Source organism: Plectrocnemia conspersa, unplaced genomic scaffold (assembly GCF_051122295.1).
Source record: "Plectrocnemia conspersa isolate PC_06_02 unplaced genomic scaffold, ASM5112229v1 ptg000005l, whole genome shotgun sequence".
In the NCBI taxonomy this organism is placed as follows: Eukaryota; Metazoa; Arthropoda; class Insecta; order Trichoptera; family Polycentropodidae; genus Plectrocnemia; species Plectrocnemia conspersa.
The window spans coordinates 15,318,225-15,338,776 of NW_028277169.1; the positions used below are offsets into that span (position 1 = coordinate 15,318,225).

The 20,552-nt window shown below is 36.2% G+C and overlaps 3 protein-coding genes across 3 annotated transcripts; 2 read left to right on the forward strand and 1 right to left on the reverse strand.

Annotated features, from left to right (window-relative positions):
* The first annotated feature begins 4,262 nt into the window (after window positions 1–4,262).
* Window positions 4,263–7,325, forward strand: atms (RNA polymerase II-associated factor 1-like protein antimeros). The gene is made up of 8 exons (XM_088185653.1): window positions 4,263–4,364; window positions 4,448–4,823; window positions 4,886–5,175; window positions 5,254–5,452; window positions 6,313–6,504; window positions 6,579–6,637; window positions 6,700–7,099; window positions 7,164–7,325. The coding sequence occupies exons 1-8, from the start codon at window positions 4,300–4,302 to the stop codon at window positions 7,236–7,238; spliced, it is 1,656 nt and encodes a 551-aa protein (XP_088041779.1). The 5' UTR covers window positions 4,263–4,299; the 3' UTR covers window positions 7,239–7,325.
* A 1,305-nt stretch (window positions 7,326–8,630) lies between these two features.
* Window positions 8,631–10,981, reverse strand: LOC148234928 (ras-related protein Rab-33B-like). Its single transcript, XM_088185672.1, has 4 exons — window positions 10,704–10,981; window positions 10,495–10,614; window positions 10,275–10,424; window positions 8,631–10,202 (listed from the first exon to the last, which is right to left on the reverse strand). The coding sequence occupies exons 1-4, from the start codon at window positions 10,878–10,880 to the stop codon at window positions 10,017–10,019; spliced, it is 633 nt and encodes a 210-aa protein (XP_088041798.1). The 5' UTR covers window positions 10,881–10,981; the 3' UTR covers window positions 8,631–10,016.
* A 2,243-nt stretch (window positions 10,982–13,224) lies between these two features.
* Window positions 13,225–16,134, forward strand: Ufl1 (UFM1 specific ligase 1). The gene is made up of 5 exons (XM_088185965.1): window positions 13,225–13,361; window positions 13,468–14,459; window positions 14,520–14,970; window positions 15,037–15,707; window positions 15,772–16,134. The coding sequence occupies exons 1-5, from the start codon at window positions 13,279–13,281 to the stop codon at window positions 15,924–15,926; spliced, it is 2,352 nt and encodes a 783-aa protein (XP_088042091.1). The 5' UTR covers window positions 13,225–13,278; the 3' UTR covers window positions 15,927–16,134.
* Window positions 16,135–20,552: the final 4,418 nt, after the last annotated feature.

Below are 20,552 nucleotides of genomic sequence, written 5' to 3' on the forward strand. Positions count from 1 at the left end.
TATGTCAGCGATGGGGAATGCTTCCGGCCATCTCGTAAAGCGGTCCACGCATGTGAGCAGGTACTTGAAATCCCCAGATATTGGTAGCGGTCCCACTATGTCCACATGGACATGCTCGAAGCAGTTCGTCGGTGCCTCGAAGGTTCCTAAGGGTGCGTGTATGTGTCTGTTTACCTTATAACGTTGGCACGGTATGCAGTTTCTAGCCCAGTCACGACACTGTTTCCGCATGCCCGGCCAAAAGTAGCGTTCGGTTACCATCTTGACAGTTGTGTTCGTCCCAGGATGTGCTAATCCGTGTACCGAGTCAAAAACTGATCGCCGGTACTGCTCGGTGATGTACGGGCGCCTCTCGTTGCATCAAATACTTGCACCCGACACGTGCCAAGGTAATCGCTGTAACGGTATTTCGCCTGCTGCTATAAGCTTTCGTAGTTCGTCATCCGTCGATTGAGCTGCGGCTAGGTCGTCAAAATTGATCGCAGCAGTCACAGCCTCCGTTCTTGATAATGCATCTGCGACCGTGTTTTCCTCACCGGGCACGTAATGTATATTCGTCGTAAACTGTCCTATGAAGTCTAGGTGTCGGAATTGGCGTGGCGAGCACTTGTCAGCCTTCTGATCGAGGGCGAACGTCAGCGGGCGGTGGTCGGTGAAGATTGTAAAGTTTCGCCCTTCGACCATGTGCCTAAAATAACGCACTGCTTCGTACATAGCCAATAGTTCGCGGTCGTACGTACTGTATTTCCGTTGGGCTGAAGATAATTTCCGAGAGAAGAAAGCTAACGGTTGCCAGCCCCTCATGGAAGTTTGCTGGAGGACTGCTCCCACGGCTACGTCTGATGCATCGGTGAATAGCGCTAGTTTCGCCTTAGAGTCCGGATGGGAATGTAACATAGCCTCGGCGACGGCGCGTTTGCAGTTCTCGAACGCACTTTCAGCGGTCGAGTTCCATTCGATCGGCGTCTGGTCATTTTTTTTTACTCCGGTCAGCAATTGGTTCAGCGGCGCTTGCGAATCAGCGGCTTTACGTATGTGTCGCCGATAAAAATTCACCACGCCTAAAAATTCCCGCAATTGCCTGATTGTTCGCGGTTTTGGGAATTTGCTAATGGCCGTCACTTTTTCAGTCACTGGTCGCGTGCCGGCTGCGGATACGCTATGGCCTTGAAACGTTACTTCCGAAGCGGCAAACACACACTTTGACGCGTTGATCAGCACTCCGTGATCCTTCAATCGCGTAAACACTTCGCGCAAATGTCGCTGGTGTTCTTCGACGTCCTGCGAGGCGACTAGAATGTCATCTATGTATGCGTATGCATAATCGAGCCCTCGCAAAACGCCATCGATGAACCGCTGGAAAGTCTGGGCCGCGTTTCGAAGTCCGAATGACATCATAGGGAATTCGAAGAGCCCGAACGGCGTGATAATCGCCGTCTTCTGCACATCTTCGGCTGCCATCGGAATCTGGTGATACGCGCTCACCAGATCTATCGATGAAAATATTCTTTTACCACTTAGCTGGCTTGCGAAGTCTTGAATGTGCGGCACCGGGTAACGGTCTGGTACCGTGCGTGCGTTAAGCGCGCGATAGTCTCCGCACGGGCGCCATTCTCCGTCTTTCTTGGGAACGAGGGGCAAGGGGGACGCCCAGCTGCTCTTCGATGGCCGGGCAATGCCATCACGTACCATCCTGTCGAAAGCGGTTTTCGCCTCCCGCATCTTCCTGGTGTCAAGGCGTCGCGGCTTAGCAGTCACCGGCGGTCCAGGTGCCGTCGTTATGTAGTGGACGGTATCGTGCTTAACGCGAGCGTTTGGCTGTCCGTCGGGTCGGGTTATTTCCGCGAGCTCGGTGAGCAGCGCGTGGAACTGCGACCGGTCGGAAACAACATGGACTTCCTCCGCAGCGTTTCGTCCAATGGATCTCCCTTTCGTCGTAGAGCGAGCGGCTCCATCAGTGAGTGTCGCGCGTTTCAAATCTACGATGAGGTGGAAATGCGACAAAAAATCGGCCCCGACGATGGGCCTAGTAACGTCAGCCACAACGAACTTCCATACAAACGCTCTTCCTAACCCAAAGTCTAATTTGAAAGTTCGCTGGCCGTATGTCTTGATTTTGGCTCCATTGGCCGCGAAGAGCTCGTATCTTGTGGGTTCGATGACGTCGGCTGCGCGGCTAGGATAAATCGACACTTCCGAGCCTGTGTCGATCAAGAATCGTCCCCCCGATCGATTATCGATGACGATAAGGCGGCGAGATATTTCGAGGTCGTTTTCCGCCGTTAATGACTCTCGCTGTCGTTTCCCGCCGCTCTTCGGGATTTGTTCCAAGCGCACGGGGGACGGCATCGTCTCGCTGCGCTTCCGTGCGTGCGGTGGAACCAGCACAAGTCGTTTCCGTCGGCGTCTGCGCCGACTCAGCCGCCATCTTGTTTTGCGGTGCGCGCCGTCCGCCACTGCTTGCCGCATCGACGTATTTTTCGCGAGAATCCTCCATCCCCTCTGCGAGCAGTGCGTCGGCCAACTTCGCTGCCATCTCCAGCCTGGCGTCGTCTTTGACTGTCGCGTGCGTCACCAGGAGGCTGAGTACGCTGGCGCGTGCGCGTTCGGGCAGTTTCCGAACCCACGTGTCGCTGACCAGCTCCGACGGAATCGCGCTTCCGGCGTAAGTTCGCATCTGGCGGAGCAGCTCCGACGGCTTCCTGCCCTCCATCGGCGTCTTTTGCATCTTTCGTAGCCGCTCTACGAACGAAGGTGCGAACGCGTCGAGGAGCCGCTTCTTTATCGTCGTGTACGGCAACTCGGAATCCGGCGCGAGTATCAAATCCGCGACCGCAGCGAGTGCCTTTCCGCGCAGTCCGCCAACTAGCACGTCGAATTTTTCGCTCTCGGTAAGCGCTTTCCTAGACCGGAAAACAGCTTCCATCTGCGCGAACCATAATTCACAATTGTCTATGTTAAATGGCGGAAAACCGCCGCTCGCTTCGAACTCCATTCTCGCGTCGCGTCGGGTCACCAGTTTGGGCGGGCGTACGTCTTGTTGACGTAGCGGCTGACCGCTGACTGACCGCTCACGCTCCGTCGCTCGCCTCCCCCTCTCTCGCCCCTCTCGCCCCGCTACATAACAAACAAACATGCATAAAAAACTATACATTTAGTAAACGGTTCAAATGTTAAATGTTGCTTTGATGTAGTTAAATATTTTGCCGTTGTCCTGTGACATCATTTACGGAAGCCGCCTCAGCAGAATGATATTTTTCAAGACCTGAAAGAATTAAAATAAAAGAAAGAACACAATGGCCCAGGAGAGGTTGCTGCGAGTGACAAAATTAGACAAACAAAGCTTAATGAGCTTTTGGCTGATTTCGCTATGATTCGCTATGATTTATTCTAGAAAAAAACTTTTTTATTTTTTATATGTATGATTTATTTAAATTAACATTAAACTTAATATTAATTACTTATTCTAAAAATATATATAAAGGTCGGTTATTGCATAAGTTTCTCAGCGCTAATTAATAGTTATAATATATTTACAAACTATTTTAATCACAACATACTGTATTTAGCAATAGTCTTTAGTATTTTGTTATTAATAATATTACTATTATTATTATTATTATTATATTCTACTTTTTATATATTTTGTATTGTTTAAATGAACCCTTAGAGGGGCCTTACAATTGAAATAGCTTAAAGCCCATCGTCATCTAAATCGATTGTCGTGCAAAATAATTACGTTTTATTGACTTTTTGACAATAACTTAAGCTGTAATTGTTCAAATTTTGGGCTTGATTTTTTCTAACCATATTTGCAGGCCACTTTTTTCCTGACGTGAACGATCCACTTTTTATTATATGTTACAATACGAGAGAGATATGGATGTTCTGCGTAACACTGACATATATATTTCATTTTATGAGCGTGGTACCCATTTGTCAAGCTTTTTTCTGTTTTTAGCTGTTTAGAACTAATTATTAACGTACATTTTTATGCAAGATCTCGAATTGTTATCTGTGGTTGCGATTCAACTAACTCAATTTTCTAGGTTCTCATATTTAGAACCATCAAGTTAATTTTATTTTTTTGTATATATTAAAACCAATTTGATATTATAAAAATATAGACCCGATAAATGCACTTAAAATTTGTAGAAACATAAACACGATGAAATATTTTGTTTTGAAAGAATAAGAACTGCAATGGGAAAATCACTAGATATAAAATACCGAGGTAGTAATAGTAACTGGTGCGTATATTTAGTTAGTATGGCAACTCTGTAGTCTGTGGCTGTCAAGATGCCGCCGACCGTGCAAACGGGCGACAAGAGGCCGACTCAGCCTCAGAAAGGTCCAGACAGAAAGTAAGATATACATTAAACATGCTCTTTCATATATTTAAATGATCACGTTTAGAGATACGCTAACGCTAAATTTGGCATCACAGGTCAGACTTGATATGTAGGGTTAAGTATTGCAACACCTTACCTGACATTCCGTTCGATTTGAAGTTCATCAAGTATCCCTTCGACCCGACCCGCTTCATTCAATATAACCCGACGTCCCTCGAGAGGAATTACAAATTCGAAATCCTCACCGAGCACGACCTCGGCGTCAGCATAGATCTCGTCGACAAAGATGTATACTTGAACGAGAATAATATACAATTAGACCCGGCCGACGAGAAACTGTTGGAAGAAGATGTCCTCGCGCCTCAGGATTCGAAGCGATCGAGGCATCATGCCAAAAGCGTGTCATGGTTGCGACGGTCGGAATATATTTCCACCGAACAGACGCGTTTCCAACCTCAAACCATGGAAAAGGTGATTCATATTAAGCGATATCTCTTATTCGATCAGTATCTAAGTTACGTTATGTTGTATAGGTGGAAGCCAAAGTCGGTTACAACGTCAAGAAGAATCTCGGAGAAGAAACGTTATACATGGATCGTGACAGTCAAATCAAAGCCATCGACAAAACGTTCGACGATAACAAAATACCCATTGATAAGCATTACAGCAAACCTGGGGTCGTACCCGTCGACATTTTACCCGTGTTCCCCGATTTTATGCTGTGGAAATATCCCTGCGCTCAAGTCATATTCGATTCCGATCCAGCTCCTCAGGAAAAATCCATATCAGCGCAGATAGAACAGATGTCGCAAGCTATGATCAGGTATTATTATATTTATGTTCATTTTTGTAACCAAAAATACTATATATATATTACTCAATTTGTTAATTTGCATTAAAGAGGTGTCATGGACGAAAGCGGTGAACAGTTCGTAGCATATTTCTTACCTACGGACGAAACTTTAGTTCAAAAGAAGAAAGATGTCGCAGACGGTAAACCGTATGATGATGATTCGTCTTATGAATATAAAATGGCCAGAGAGTACAATTGGAACGTTAAAAGTAAAGCGTCCAAGGGCTACGAAGAAAACTATTTCTTGGTATGTAACACTGAAAAATCATGTATGAATCGATTTAAAAATTGTTTTTTTTAATTTATCATTTATCAAATTGAATCAACTTGTGCTCCTAAGTATAATTTACTTTATCAAATCTTTGTTGGGAAAAATAATTTATATTATATTTAACGAATCACATATAGCCATAAAAAAATAACAAAACTTACGTATTGAAGAAACAAATTAAACTTATAACCAAGTAATTCTTATTAATAATTCAAATCATATGTTCCGAATGAAATTATCAATAAGTATCCAGAACTTTTATCACCTGACAAATATTGAAATCATTATTTGTTATAATTATCCAATATGAAGTGATGTTGCTTATTTGAGATATTGTGTCCTCACTGACACTCACTATTATTTTAATCAGATTTTTGCTTCCAATTTTGAACAATAGGCCTAATTTCAACATCACTCTACAGTACCACCATTGAAAGAGACAAAATCGAATATAAAATCCACTCACAAATACTAATAATAATATATATCTACAAAAAACAAAAATTGCTGATATGAGCATGATTCAATATAATTAATCATAAAAATTTCATTAATCCTTTCTCCACGCAATGACATCTATAAATGCCATCAAGAAAATCGCCAGTATGTATTGGGCACCTAAAAGTGCCATGAACCTTTATTTTATGTAATTCAAATAATATTTAAAGAATTTATGGTATAAATAAGTGCCCACCACAAAGTGTGAAATAGCATGCAAAATTACCAGCTACAATGATTTTTTTTTATATATTATCTAAACGAGTATTAAAAAAGTTAATTTTACCAAAGTATGGTCAAGAAAATGAATGAATTATAATTTAAGTTTTAATTAACAGGTGGTTCGCGACGGTAATGCATATTATAATGAGCTTGAAACACGCGTCAGATTGAGCAAAAGAAGAGCGCGCGCCGGAGCTGGAGTCGGAGGACCGGGTGGAACAAGACTCGTCGTGCGACATCGTCCACTCTCAGAATATGATTTCCGCATGCAAAGATTACGAGAGAAACAACTCGAGCCTCCTCAAGAAGTAAGCATAATCGATTACATACTTATTAACTTTCATGATGTTATAGATTCTTATTAACTTAAATTTATTTTTAGGAGGACGAAGAAGAGATTGAGCCCGAAGAGGAAGAACAAGAGGCAGCTGGAGAACGAAGGTAATATAATATTTTTTTGCAATTGTTAATAAATTTTAAATCAACGACCGTATCTATTATAGATCAAAATCAAGGTCAAATTCACCGAGCGGTTCGAGAGAAGGATCACCTCGTCGATCCAGATCGAGATCTCGGCAAAGATCCGGTTCCGAAGCAGGCTCGAGGGCCAGCTCAAGATCTAGTTCTAAATCAGGATCCAAAGCAGGATCGAAAAGAGGCTCTCGAGAACGATCAGCAAGCCCGCGAAGATCTCGAGCTAGTTCTAAAGCCAGCTCAAAATCGAAATCCAGATCTAGATCGAGATCTAAATCAGCATCTAGATCTAGATCTGGTTCTAAATCCAGAGCCAATTCGGAAGCGAGATCAAACGCTAGTTCTAGGAAGTCCAGATCGAGATCTGGAAGTGGCTCGGAACGATCACGCAGCGGTTCAAGAGCGAGGTCCAAGAGTGGTTCAAGACATGTAAGTAGATATTCATATTTTTCACTTATATAAAGACTTTATTTACGTATATTTAATTTTTTAGAGTTCACCTAATCGTTCAAGAAGTGGATCGGGATCGTCTCGTTCTTCAGCTCGCAGTGGATCTGATTCGGAATAGAATATCTTGCATGTTTAATAATTACAAATTATTTCCAATTAATGTAAAATGCATACATAATTTTTAATAAATAATGTCCTAAATAAGGTTTTATATTTACACTAGCTTTCACGTCCACGTTATATTGCCAGTTATATATTATCCTTCCACACTTTATTTCTCAAATGCAGTTCCATAAGGTGAAAAAGTAAATATATTTTTACACATTAACTATGCATATGTTGAAATCAGTGGCGTAGCTAGGGTATGTGCCACCCAGGGCGACCCTTAAAATTACCGCCCCCCCCTCCCATACATTTTTTGTAGGGTCATAAAATCAGCATTTCTTAAAATAATAAATTGGTTATTATTAAGCTCTTGTTATTCGTAAATGTATATAAGTAACCAATAAGAACCACAGTAGACGATCCCATCGCGAATATGCCGCCCCCAAGCAAGTGCCGCCCGGGGCGGCCCGCCCTCTCCGCCCCCCCATAGCTACGCCACTGGTTGAAATACTTATTTATAAAACTTCAACATATGTCGTTTTCAAGAATTATTTTAGTTTGTAAATAGCGTAGGGGAAAGACGGGACCTCACATAAAGCGATGGCATATGTAAGTAGATATATAACAAAAAAGATCATTGGTTAACTATCTTGATGTGCTCTTCTAAGGCGGGCTTCAACGTTTTAACATGGAATTCACGCAGACTCCGAAATAAAACTGGAGAACTAGAACTATTGATCAGTGAGTACAAAATTGCTATTGTCGTAATCACCAAATCTTAACTCACCACACATCAAGGTTTTTATACCGAACTTTATTTGCCTCCAGAGAGACCGTCTCTCAAGGCCAGGCGTTGGGTGTCAATATTCGTAAAAATTAAGCACGATAATAAATTAATAATAATTGTCACTGCGTATAATGACGGGTTGTTTCAGTGCGATTTAAATTTACAGGAGAGAAACGTTCATCCCTAAAGTCATATTAAGCGATTATAGTTGCTTCAATCACAAGTGTATAAATTCAATGCCTTCATAACCAAGTATGTATATTCCATTGCACGATTTTCGTGCATTCAAATTCTTCAACAGCATAATGAAGCTACTAACCTTGTGGTTTGTTTTTGCTGCAGTAATCCACATTGATTCACATAATTTAAGACTGAATAACTGGTAACTTCTTCATTCATTATCTTGTAAATTTAGTAAAATGAACGTACTGCATCATTTCTTGAAATGAGAAATTTATTTCATTCACTTTTACATAGATTGCCATAAGTGTAGCGAGTTTTTGAATTAATTTGTTGTAGGTACTTTATTAATTATATTTGACATAGAAATTTGCACCAGAACAATTTTTTAGTGAGACTAACTCAAATTGTAATTGTTAGATTAAAATTCATATAGATTATTTTCACAAACTATTTATTATGTACATAATACATATACATATTTTAAAAAACACTTTTTATAAAAATATTATAATATGAAAATAACTCAAATATATAGTTATAAAATGATGACCCAATTGCACTAAAAAAATAGACACAATGTTGGTCCATTTTTATAATAAGATATAAATTGTGAATAAAGTAGATGCCTAAACTCTTAGCTCAATATTCATGCACATGTTATTTAAAAAAGAATATCTAGATATATCATGAGCTGTTAATACAATTGAGAGATATCTCGTAAACAATTAATGTAAATTTATACAAAGGTCTTCAATTAAGTTTTATTTTAGTACTTTTCTTTGGCATTAACAGTTCATGAAATCAGCAATTTAAAATTGATTTTTTTTAACCACCGTATACATTATAAATAAAAGTAAAACACATTAACCTGTAAATTTAGCTTAACATTTATATGTATTTATATCACATATTTGATTCGATATTCATTTTAATCGATATGTTAAAGGAATTGGTACAAATTTGAATTTATGAACCATCTTACATTTCAATTTTAAAAAAGTTGACCCGGTCTAATGAGCAATTTAAATTTTATACAGAAAACTAGCTGCTAGTTAGTGTTAAATGAGTATTAGTTTTTAAATATTTGTTCGACTCGTCAACTTTTACTTCTATTTCAATTGTACTATTTTTTTATTGATACGCAAATGAATAATTCGAATAAACTTCAATTCAGTCTTTGACTTATCAATAACAAAAATAGGAGATACACAATAGCGTAAAAAAGCTTAGTCTTGCTTATTACTCTATTATATTAATCTCTATAAATTGTAAAAGTGTTGTATGTATATTTTATTATATTAAAGATGAGGTACGAATTTTGCCACAAAAAATGTGAATATTTATGTTATATTTTATGCTGAGATCGACCGAGTATTTAGTTTCGGTTTTGACTAAATAATGGAGTTTCGATCTTAATATAAACTAAAATAGTACAGCAAATCAATAGAAAAATCTGTAAGTTAATAACTTGTCAATATTAACATGAGTTTTATGAACATATAAAAAATGAAAAGTGAATAATAGGATTGTCTCGTATTTACAACATAAAGAAGTTTTGGTCGATCTCTAATATTTGATAATTATATAAATAGCAAATGTATATCTCTGAATCACAGTAACAATGTCATTTTGGCAAGACAGATATGTAAAACTAATTTTAAATTTATTAATAATTTAATATGATTTTAATTAAAAATAAGTATTGAGATATTTACATTTGTTTTTGTAGCAATATCAGTGCCTCTTTTTTATGTATAAATAAAAAACTATCACATTGAAGAGAATTAATCTAACACGTATTGTTAATCATATCATAATAAATCAACAACATTTATTACGCGTCACAAAATAGGAGTTTTTGATTTGAAAGGAAATACTTTGATCAGGTATTTCTTCAGTCGATACAACTCTGAAAGGTCGTTGATTATATAACTTATGCGCTAACGTCATAAAAATGGCGTCCACGGTCTCCATTTCTGAATCTAGATACGACGACGTTTCAAACAGCTATAAGCAATCAAAACATTTGTATTTTAATTAGATATATAAGGTAATATTTTATATTGAAATAATAATTACTGGCATTCCGTGTAAGTCAGCCAGACGCTGTGCGCTCGAAGTTCTGATGACTCTTTGATTAGTTTTATCGCACTGTGTGCCGACCAAGATCCTTGGCACGTGAGAGCCCAATCCGTGGGCGTTGCACTCTTCGACCCAATGCTTGACCGACTATTCACGAATAAAACAATAGCATTACAGTTCACAGAGGTTAAATATTTTGATATGACAATCTACTAACATTGAACGTATGTATTTTGGTAATGTCATACACGATAATAACGGCATGAACGTTTCTATAATAGTGCTGTACCATCGATTTGCGGAACCTCTCTTGACCGGCTGTATCCCATATTTGTAACTGAAACAAAATATATAATATTAAACTTATAAAAATTTCAACACAACCTATAAATTAATAATGATATTGTAGATTGTTTTAATCTTCACTTTGATTTCCTCCGGTCCAATTTGGATGGTTTTTTCGTGGAAGTCAACGCCGATGGTAGCTTCTGGATTGTCCATGAACTTCCCATGACAGAATCTGAAGGTGAGACATGTCTTGCCGACGCTGGAGTCTCCGACTATGATAATCTTCAGTACTTTCAATTGTGGCACAATAGACATTATTTAATTGAATAATATGTCAAACGCCGAACATGGCACCAGCTGTCAAATTCCAACAACAATAAATTCATACCTGTGTTTACATAATTCAAAATTCCCTCCGAATAAGATTAATAATTAACTTAATAAAATAAAACAATAATAATTAAACGTCGAAATACTACTTTACATTAAAAATATATACTATCAGTAAAAAGTTTAAGACAAAAAAATATTTTTGCTGAATTAAAAATAATTCCAATAAACTTTTCAACAAAAATATACCATACCATTATATTGAATAAATGTATTATTTATGTATTTTTGTTAAGTTTTCACGATAATTTTTACGAGTTTGACGATCTTGTTTTAATTACGTTCTCAAAAGCATGGTTAGAATTGTAGGGGCGAGGGGCTATTTATTTATTTATTCATTATGGGAAAAACTAGGTGGTATTTGATGGATCTCGACGGGAAATCGATGACCGGCGGTGCTTCGTTCGCTGGTCTCTAATATTTATTATTTATATCAATTCAACATGTAATTATAACATTCGATACAATTATAACATTCGATAAACTGTCACTTATTACTATCCGTCGCCAACGTATAGTTGCGTAATTGGAAAATAAAACCTGGTTCAATTAAATGTTCATTCATATGTAACACTTATTTATTTAAAATTGTTTTATTTCTAACATCTGCTGCTGAAAAATATGACACTGAACTAAGCGGCTTCCAACAATTAGTACAAGAACGACCATTTTAGCGGGAGCTTCCCGTAAAAATAAAAATCTCACTTTATAAGTATAATAAACAATTTATTGAAATTTGTACCGTGGTGCTAAGAAAAATAGATTATAAAATAAAACATTCACATTATAAATAAAATATAATCTATAGAATTAAATTACACTTGTTCCTCAGCATAGAGTTCGTTAATAAGAATGAGACTTATTCAGCTCACCCTCCCCCCCCCCACTCAAGTTAATTACTGTTAATCTGGCCAATGAGATTCAAATCGGTCTTTAACAAGTGTAATTGCCATGTAAGGTTTACCTTTATCTTTAGTAAATTGTACTATTTCAACTTTACTTAAATCGAGGTCATCGTCACTAAAACAATAAAAATCATCGTTTTTCATTTGAGTTGTCATTTCTTGTTGCCATATTGCTGCAATTCGGATTGGACGAATCTTTTTCGTGATGCCTTGAATTTCTTTATGCATTAATTAATGCTTGTTCAGCAATGCGCTAGAAGCAAAATAAAATATGCAAACTCTGCACGTTCTATCCTTCAATTGATCTTGCACTGGTGGACAATATAAATCATTATAAAAACTCGAAACTCCTTAGCGTCTTTTGGTAACATTTTTTCTAAATTTAAGTTGTTTATGGTATTATCAATCCTTCTACAGTTTGTTTAATTGGAATCCTATGATACAAAGATATTTCAGACAAAATATTAAATCGAGAGCTACGAGGTTTTGAACAACATTCCACATTTTTTCTGAATGAAGATATGGGGGCCAATATAGATTTGTTATGGCCAAAACTGGTCGGCGCTGGAGTAGCATTGTTGTGACGGTTTTCGCTCTCTCTACCAGCAGACCCGCAAGGGTTCGAACGCGTGCCGTCGCGCGCGCGCCCCTTGTAATGTAAACAACTGTAACCGTTCACCGTTCCTAAAAAGATAAGAATAAATATTCATATTTTAGATTTTAAGGAAGCCACCTATAAAACTACGGTGACAGTTTATATTCAGAAATATATACAATTTAACACATAAAGCATTCATAAAAATATATTTAAAATATTATTATGGTGACCAGATTTTGAAAATATCAAAGGGAGAAACTAAAAATAAAATGGCCATCTCGGAAATATTTGTTCAAGGAGGACAAAGAAGGGCAAAATTTTTGAGGAGAACAATCTTTCTCAAATAAGTACGTCTGGACACCCTAATAATATAAAATATTTTTCAGACTGAATTTTATTTATATTTCGGCGGACGGATGGCAATTAGAAACAGATTGATTTTATTGAAATATTATTTAGTTTACATGTTATTAATAAAGTAACGAATGCATGGTAAATGAGGCAGCACCGCCGCTGTCTATCTGTCAATGTCCAACAAGTCCGTCAAGTCAGTGCTACCATTGGGGAGGCAATTTCTGGCCACAATAAAACTTATACATATATAAATGGGCCCCCACAATAGCAATAAAATTATTATTTTATAAGCTGAAATATTCTCATCTATATAAGAATTAGACTATGGTAAAATTGGTGATGGACATTATTTAGCATGTTACGGTTGTGCAATTTTAAACGAAAGGCTCAAACGTCATAGTTGCGCATGCGCACTGCCACGCGTTATTCTACTGTCAAATCTCCGCTAAATTTTCGTCTATGAAAGATGACTGCCACTGCGGATTGGGATGAAGTTAAGCGGCTAGCTGCTGATTTTCAAAAGGCTCAACTAAGCTCTACCCTTCAAAGGTACTCTAGTTTATAATCGAATACCCTTAACTCTTATAACAAATCCGAAACATATGTTTCGCTCTGTAAACATTATTTTGTCAATATATGTGTTCTCATTTCTCAGGTTATCCGATCGCAACTGCGTGGAGATAATCACAAAATTGATCGAGTTGAATCTGCTCGACGTGATTTTCACCAATGACGGAAAAGAATATATTACACCGCAGCAGCTTTCGCGCGAGATCAAAGATGAACTGTACTTCAGAGGCGGGCGAATAAATCTGGTCGACTTGGCTAAAGAGCTGAACGTTGAATTTTCGCAAATATCGAGTCGAATCGGAGACGTTTGTCAGTCCAATTCTAGTATAAATTTCATATTAGGTCAGCTTATCGACGATAATTACATCACGAGAATCTCGACTGAGATAAACGAACGCCTGAATCAAAACGGACAGATTAACGTCAGCGAATTGACATTGGCGTACGATTTACCGGCCGAGTTTTTATTGCATAATGTCTTGGAAAAGAAACTGGGAAAAAACATATTCGGTAAGCAAGATCCGGAAGATCCGAGGATATTCTTCACGGAAGCGTTCGTAGCCAGATCTAAAGCAAAAATCAGAGGAGCTTTGACCGGATTATCGAGGCCGACTCCGATAGCGGCGATTTTGAATCAGTGCAATATATCTGAAAGAGTATTTTTCAGTTTAATGCGAGACATATCTTTGAGTGGAACTGTGACTGGAAAGCAAGTCGGAGCGCAATATATACCGCACGTTTACAGCAAATCGCAAACCGATTGGGTTATTAATTCCTATAAACGTAGCGGTTATTTAAAGTATGAAGATTTAGCCAGAATGGGAATATCTGAAGCTAAAGCGTTCGTAAAGCGAACGCTCGCTAACGAAGATATAAGCTATTTACAGTCATGCGCAGTCGGTAATCAAATATTAGAACAAATTAGCATAGCGATTGAAGAATGTAATACGAGCAAAGGATATGTCGATATATCCTCACTGCTACCTTCAGTCATCAGTGAAGATGATATAGAAAATCTCATAGCGAAGTCTATAACTCCTATTCTCCAAAAAACACTGCTTGTTTATGGAACGACTGGTAATTATATTTAATTTAATTTTGATACAAATCAGTTTATTGAATTTATTTATTTTTCAGTTATCAGCACTCACATGATTGATAAAATGGCAATTCCTTGCTTTGATTTGGCTAATGAGAAAGCCGATGAATTCGTCAAATCGGGAGCATATCAAAAGATGTACACTGAACGACAGTTATCCAACGTTAAAGCACTCGATGTTGAATTAGCAACCCATGTGGACGCTAAAGCTGAGCGGCGCGAAGAAAGACGCAGAAAAGCTACCGGAGGCAAAATCGGCGGTGGTACTCAAGGACGTGAAACTAAAACGAAATCAGTTAAAAAGCATTCGCGAACTAAAGCCGCTCAAGACTCAGATTCGGACGATGGTTCTTCTGTGCAACAAAAGAAACCTAACTTATCCACTGCTGAGCTTGTATCAGTCAAAGAGTTAAAAAAGGTTTTAAATCCACCGCTCGAAGCCGAGGGTATTGAATACTTATGTACTGATATCGCTGCACACATTCATCCGTAAGTTAAATCAAATATAAGATATTTTTATACTCAATGTAATAATTTCATGATTATAATTTTTAGATTGGTAAACAAAGCTGGTTTATCTGCGGCACAAACTCTATTTGAAGCCACTTTAGAAAACACATCTCAAATCAGGCGGCAGACTCATTCATCGCTTCAAGACAAATTGAATGTTTTAATCAACGATATAAGACATTACGAGAAAGGAATTAAAATGTTCTCGCCCGATCAGCAGCAGCAGTTCATCAAGTATTTGTTAAAATCGCTCGGAGGAGATATAGCATCAGAATTTTTTAAATATGCTGCCGTTGAATGCGGTCTTCCTGAAACCGCAGACACTCTTACTACGGAGCAAAGGAACAAAATGGTCAACGAAGTCAGCGACGAGTACAAAGCCGTACTGTTGTCTTTGAACAAAAGTCTCATCGGTCAAAGTATCGAAATATTTTTGCATTCAGCCGAAGCCTGCATAGAAGCATGTAGCATGGTTTTAAAGAAAGTCGATAAAAAGAAGGATAGATCGTTGATTTTGACTCATAAACATGGACTGCTAGAACAGATGGAATCGTGCGAAGATCCACCTCTGGTTCTACATTTGGCCGTGTTGATTATTTTTAGCGTTGCTACTCAAACTATGCTGCACGCTTCAGGAAGACAGGTGTCTAATATTTTGACTTTCTTGAAACCATATCTATCAGACGAACAGAAAAAAGAGCTTTCAACTTATCATGGTAATTGTATAATTAAATATCATCAAGTCGTTCATAATATATTCATTTATAAATGTAATTTTAGATTTGGTGCTGAAGCTTTTAAGCACAGATGAAGAAAACAATGAAAGAGAAGAAACACTCGTATTATTGAAAGAGAAAATGATCAACGTTAAAAATATAGCTTCAAATTTCAAAAAACCATCAAATCAATCCAATCAAAATAATGCTGATGCATAAATGATAAAGGTTTATTGTGTTAATTTTTATATTAAAATATTATTTTTGTACTAAATATAGATAAATACTTAAAAATTATGCAATTAAGCTGTTTTTTTATGATATACATATTATACTTTGTTTACTATTATAATTTATTTTGGCATATCTTATAAATATGTTACATTTGAATAATGTTTGACTAAAAAATAAAAATTTATTATCAATACTCTTTGGCCTTTTTATACCTAATGTAAAATGCTTGGTAACACATATCTAAAATTATATATACATAAACGATTGTTATTTTCCTTAAACATTTAAATTTATTTATTTATTCTGAGAAGCAAAAATTGCTGTTTTGTTCATTTTCATTTTCAAGTTCAATTTTTCTTTTAAAATACTGACAGTTTTTTTTCCAGTCTTGATGATTTTTTTGAGCTATGTTAGGAATTTCGATCGCTTTTCTTGGAGGTAACGCGTAACAGGAGGCGAAATGTAAATTAGTCTAGTCCGGTTTTGTTCCGCGTTATATACACCGTCATGCGAGTAAGCCGTATCCCCACCCCGTACGTTGGAGAGGAATGTAAGGCTGACCACGTACTAGGCAAGCTGACTGCCGCAGCCAAGCCAGCCAGTAGTGCCTGTTGCGTCGAACTATTATAGATGGATGGGAAGAACAAAAAAAGAATTAAGCTGACTAAAAATATATAGGATATATCTACAAAGGCAATTTTTCAGAAAAGTTAAATGAAAATCTGTATTAAAACTACAGCAGTTTATACAGCATAATTTGGCTTGTTACTACTGTTTTGCTCCATTTGTACCAATAAAATGCACTTCATACCATTTTCAACTTTGTTACGTTATTTTTTAAATATATAAATGGCAGAAATAGACAAAATGCGTCGATAATTATTGGCTACAAGTGCGCACAGACTGGTGACTGGCTGCCTAGTGCGCGGTCTACTCTGGCAGCCCAATACAATTCTCTGCACTGTCTCTGTTCTTTTCTGACTGCGGCAGCCAAGTTGCCTAGTGTGCGGCCTACCTAAGAATACGAGCGAACTTCTCGACGGCTGCTAGGTTCGCGGGACTTTGGACGCGCGTGCTCTGTGTCTCTTGACTTGTGCTGCTATCTATGGAGTCGCTATAATATGTTTTTATTTATTTGAGCTAAATTGAATAGTCGCCGACAGCACACTGCAAAACTCAACTACAACACAGCAAATAAAACAACTAGGGTAATCATCTCCAGGTTTACATACATTGAAATCTCATTAATTACCCTAAATAGAACTTATTTTTATAGAACTACACCACTGTTTATATACCATCAAGGAATATGTGTAGTCCAACGTCCCTATTATGTATCAATCATTTGATCAATACAGATCATCCATTAACGGAATCAATAGGGCTGAAGCATAGAAATGAACTTAAAACTGTTGAGCAGTACTCCAACAAAAGAATGGTCAGGTCCGGATATCTTCACCGAGTATATACTCGGTGAAGATATCCAGGTACGAATCCATTATTGCCATATTTGCACCATTACGATTATATGCCTGATTTTCTACGACACTTTCATAGGTATATTTGATTTGGTTTAATATAAATTAGCTATTAAAAAATCCGAAGAAATATACATGATAAATAAAATACTATGTATATATAATATTACTTTTATGTATTAAAAAGTGAAACAATTATATTTTTAATATAAATGAAATTATGCAAATATTTTAAGAACACAAGACTTAGATTTTTTAATAAATTAATTCTGAATTAATATAATGAGTGCGCAATTACACTTGGCTATCAATGAGTGCGTGTGTTTTACACGTGTATCGATGACACACACCTCATAAAAGCTTATATACGTGATAAGGAAGAAAAAATAACAATCATTACAATACAACTTTCATTAATATATTTTCTACTTATGTTTAAAAAACATATTCTAAAATGATCGTTATTTTAATTTGATAGAACAATATAAATGTCAGGTCGCATATGTATGTATTTTTTATGTATGTATGTATATGCCTTAGTTCTAGTATGTACATATACCTATACAGCATTTGTACCACAGAGTTCAAGTTCATCTCGAATCGATTTTTGTTTGACTATAGCTATGCATACACACAGTGCGCTTGGCCTGGAAAACCCCTTTCTGGAAAATTCGCACTGCTTGCATAGATATATAAAAGACATACATCTACACGCATTATTATTTAAATAATTATATTTATCATAGGATCGTTGCTAGTTATGTGATACGGTCCTTTTCTCTGACACCGCCATTGTATCATGAAGTGATAAAAAACTATTGTTAAGATGTTAGCGACGATGTCGTTTAACTACGACTAAAGTGCTGTAGTGTTTATAATGCAGCGCAATTTTTCAATCTGTGGTTCGCCTTAACTATTATTTTATATTTTTGATACTTTAAAATAACCGATAGCTAATATTGTATTCATTTCATGTTATACTTTTATTATATTTATGATTTGTTTGTATATTTTTTATTATTACATAATCCATAATCGTAGCGTTGCAATTAGTTATATAAAACCCGTTGTAAGGGTCATAAAAACAACTAGATTTGTTTCTCTCGCATTTACAAGGGGTAGAAGTTTCAACGCAGAAAAATTGAACACCAGCTACACATCTATTTGCCGAAAGCAATTAATGCTGTCTACACAAACAATGAGCATTTTTAAATATAATCGTCCATTAAAAAAAAAAGGCTAGAAAAAATATCGTCTGCAAGTGAGCAGGTACAATTCCAATGTTGCCAGCTATACAATATTAAATGAAATGCACCAATGGCTAAAATAGTATAATAAATATTTATGAGTTAAAAACAACCATTTCAGTTTAGCCCCAACTCATCTGTTAGGAACGTTAATCTCCTCCCAATTCTCTAACCATATATAAGCCGGAACTCTGCCATAGAAAAGCACTTTGCTCAAAATTTCCACTTAGACTATTACTTCACTTTTAACTCGACTCACGTGGAGATCTCGCTGAAATCAACTCAGGAACTCCATAAAATAAATTGCTTTCATTTCGACCGTTCAATCTGATACAAGCAATCACATTGAAACTCACTCTCGAAGATTTGATCTTCGAGATGACTTAAAGTTTACTACGATTCAACACAACGGCAAAATGAACACATCACAAATTTGTATTTATGAATTATTTAATACTTCCTTATTAAATAATTCATAAAACTTTGTATTAAGTTTATCGATGTATTTTCCTTTTTTTTTTATTAAAGATTAAGCAAAGTTTTACAGATTATAGTGTATATATGTTTGTTTAAAAATCAATGACATTTCATATCAAACAAATTAATATTATGGTATCACTATAATATAATAAGTAATATAAAAAATAAGCATAAAATACTTATAAAGCTGTAAAAAAATATTAATTATAAAAAAGTTATCGTCCATTAACTAAACGTCCATTTTTTCAGATGGTTTATATCCCCTTTACATATTAACTTTTCATTTAGTGTTTTTATTTTTTCATCAGCAGCATATAATGTTTAAATATATAATTATTTAATAAAATAACCATATTTTGCTGATTAAATTACACACAATTGGTTTAGGCTTATGCTTAGCTAGACAGGTTATATTTTATCTAGTATTTATGGCTTCTTTGTTAAGCTAACTGCTGCGTTAAGTAGATATTGACTGTTTATTGAATGAGTGAAATAAAACTATTACAACATATTTTAACTGTGAAAGTTTTTTTTATTCCAACTAATGTTTTTAGTATTATTTATTTCGGCTCTTTGTCTTTTTTGGGTTGAAATAAAATTTATAAAATATTGCTAATAAATTGCTTGAACTGTTCTTAAAAAATACTTGAGGAGTGGTATTCGCACTATTTCTACAAATATAATTTCGATTTTACTCAATGCCATAATCATGTTCACTTTATAATATATACTTCTGGGAAAAGCTACTAAATATTAAAACCATTGTGGTGTTCATAGTACGTCGATAAGATAAGAAAATTAAAATAATTTATGTAATCGTAAAAAATCAAATAATAAACTTGAACATCGACCTAAATTATTTCATAAAAAATTCACTCTTGAAATGTACGATTGCGTATATTACGAGAAATATAATACGAATTAAATACCCCAAAATGTTTCAGAATGTATCCAATTTACGGCGACAAAGGGAATCCGATAAAAATTAACATCATATTCGACAAACGACTACCCGTAAACAAGTACATTTTAAATAACGAGATTTAGGAACTTATAATGACTTAAAAATGTTGCTCACGTTTTTATTTGTTATTTGGTACGTTCAATTTATTCGTTTCCAGCATTTATATTAAAATAATTGTTCCAACTTATTTTGAAAATAATTATTTCGTAATAAAATTTATATTTTTCCAATTTAAAAAAACTAAATTTTACACATTTTTACGTGTATACTGAGTATGCATTGCTGGAACGCTCATTCTATTTTTTCACCGTAAGAACAAGGTTAAGACATATTTTTATAAATGGAATTTTGTGGTACGTTATATTTACACTCTATCAGCTCTAATTGGTTTGATAAAACTTAGCATATACCAAGTACTTCGCTTCAGATAAGAAACTCCATT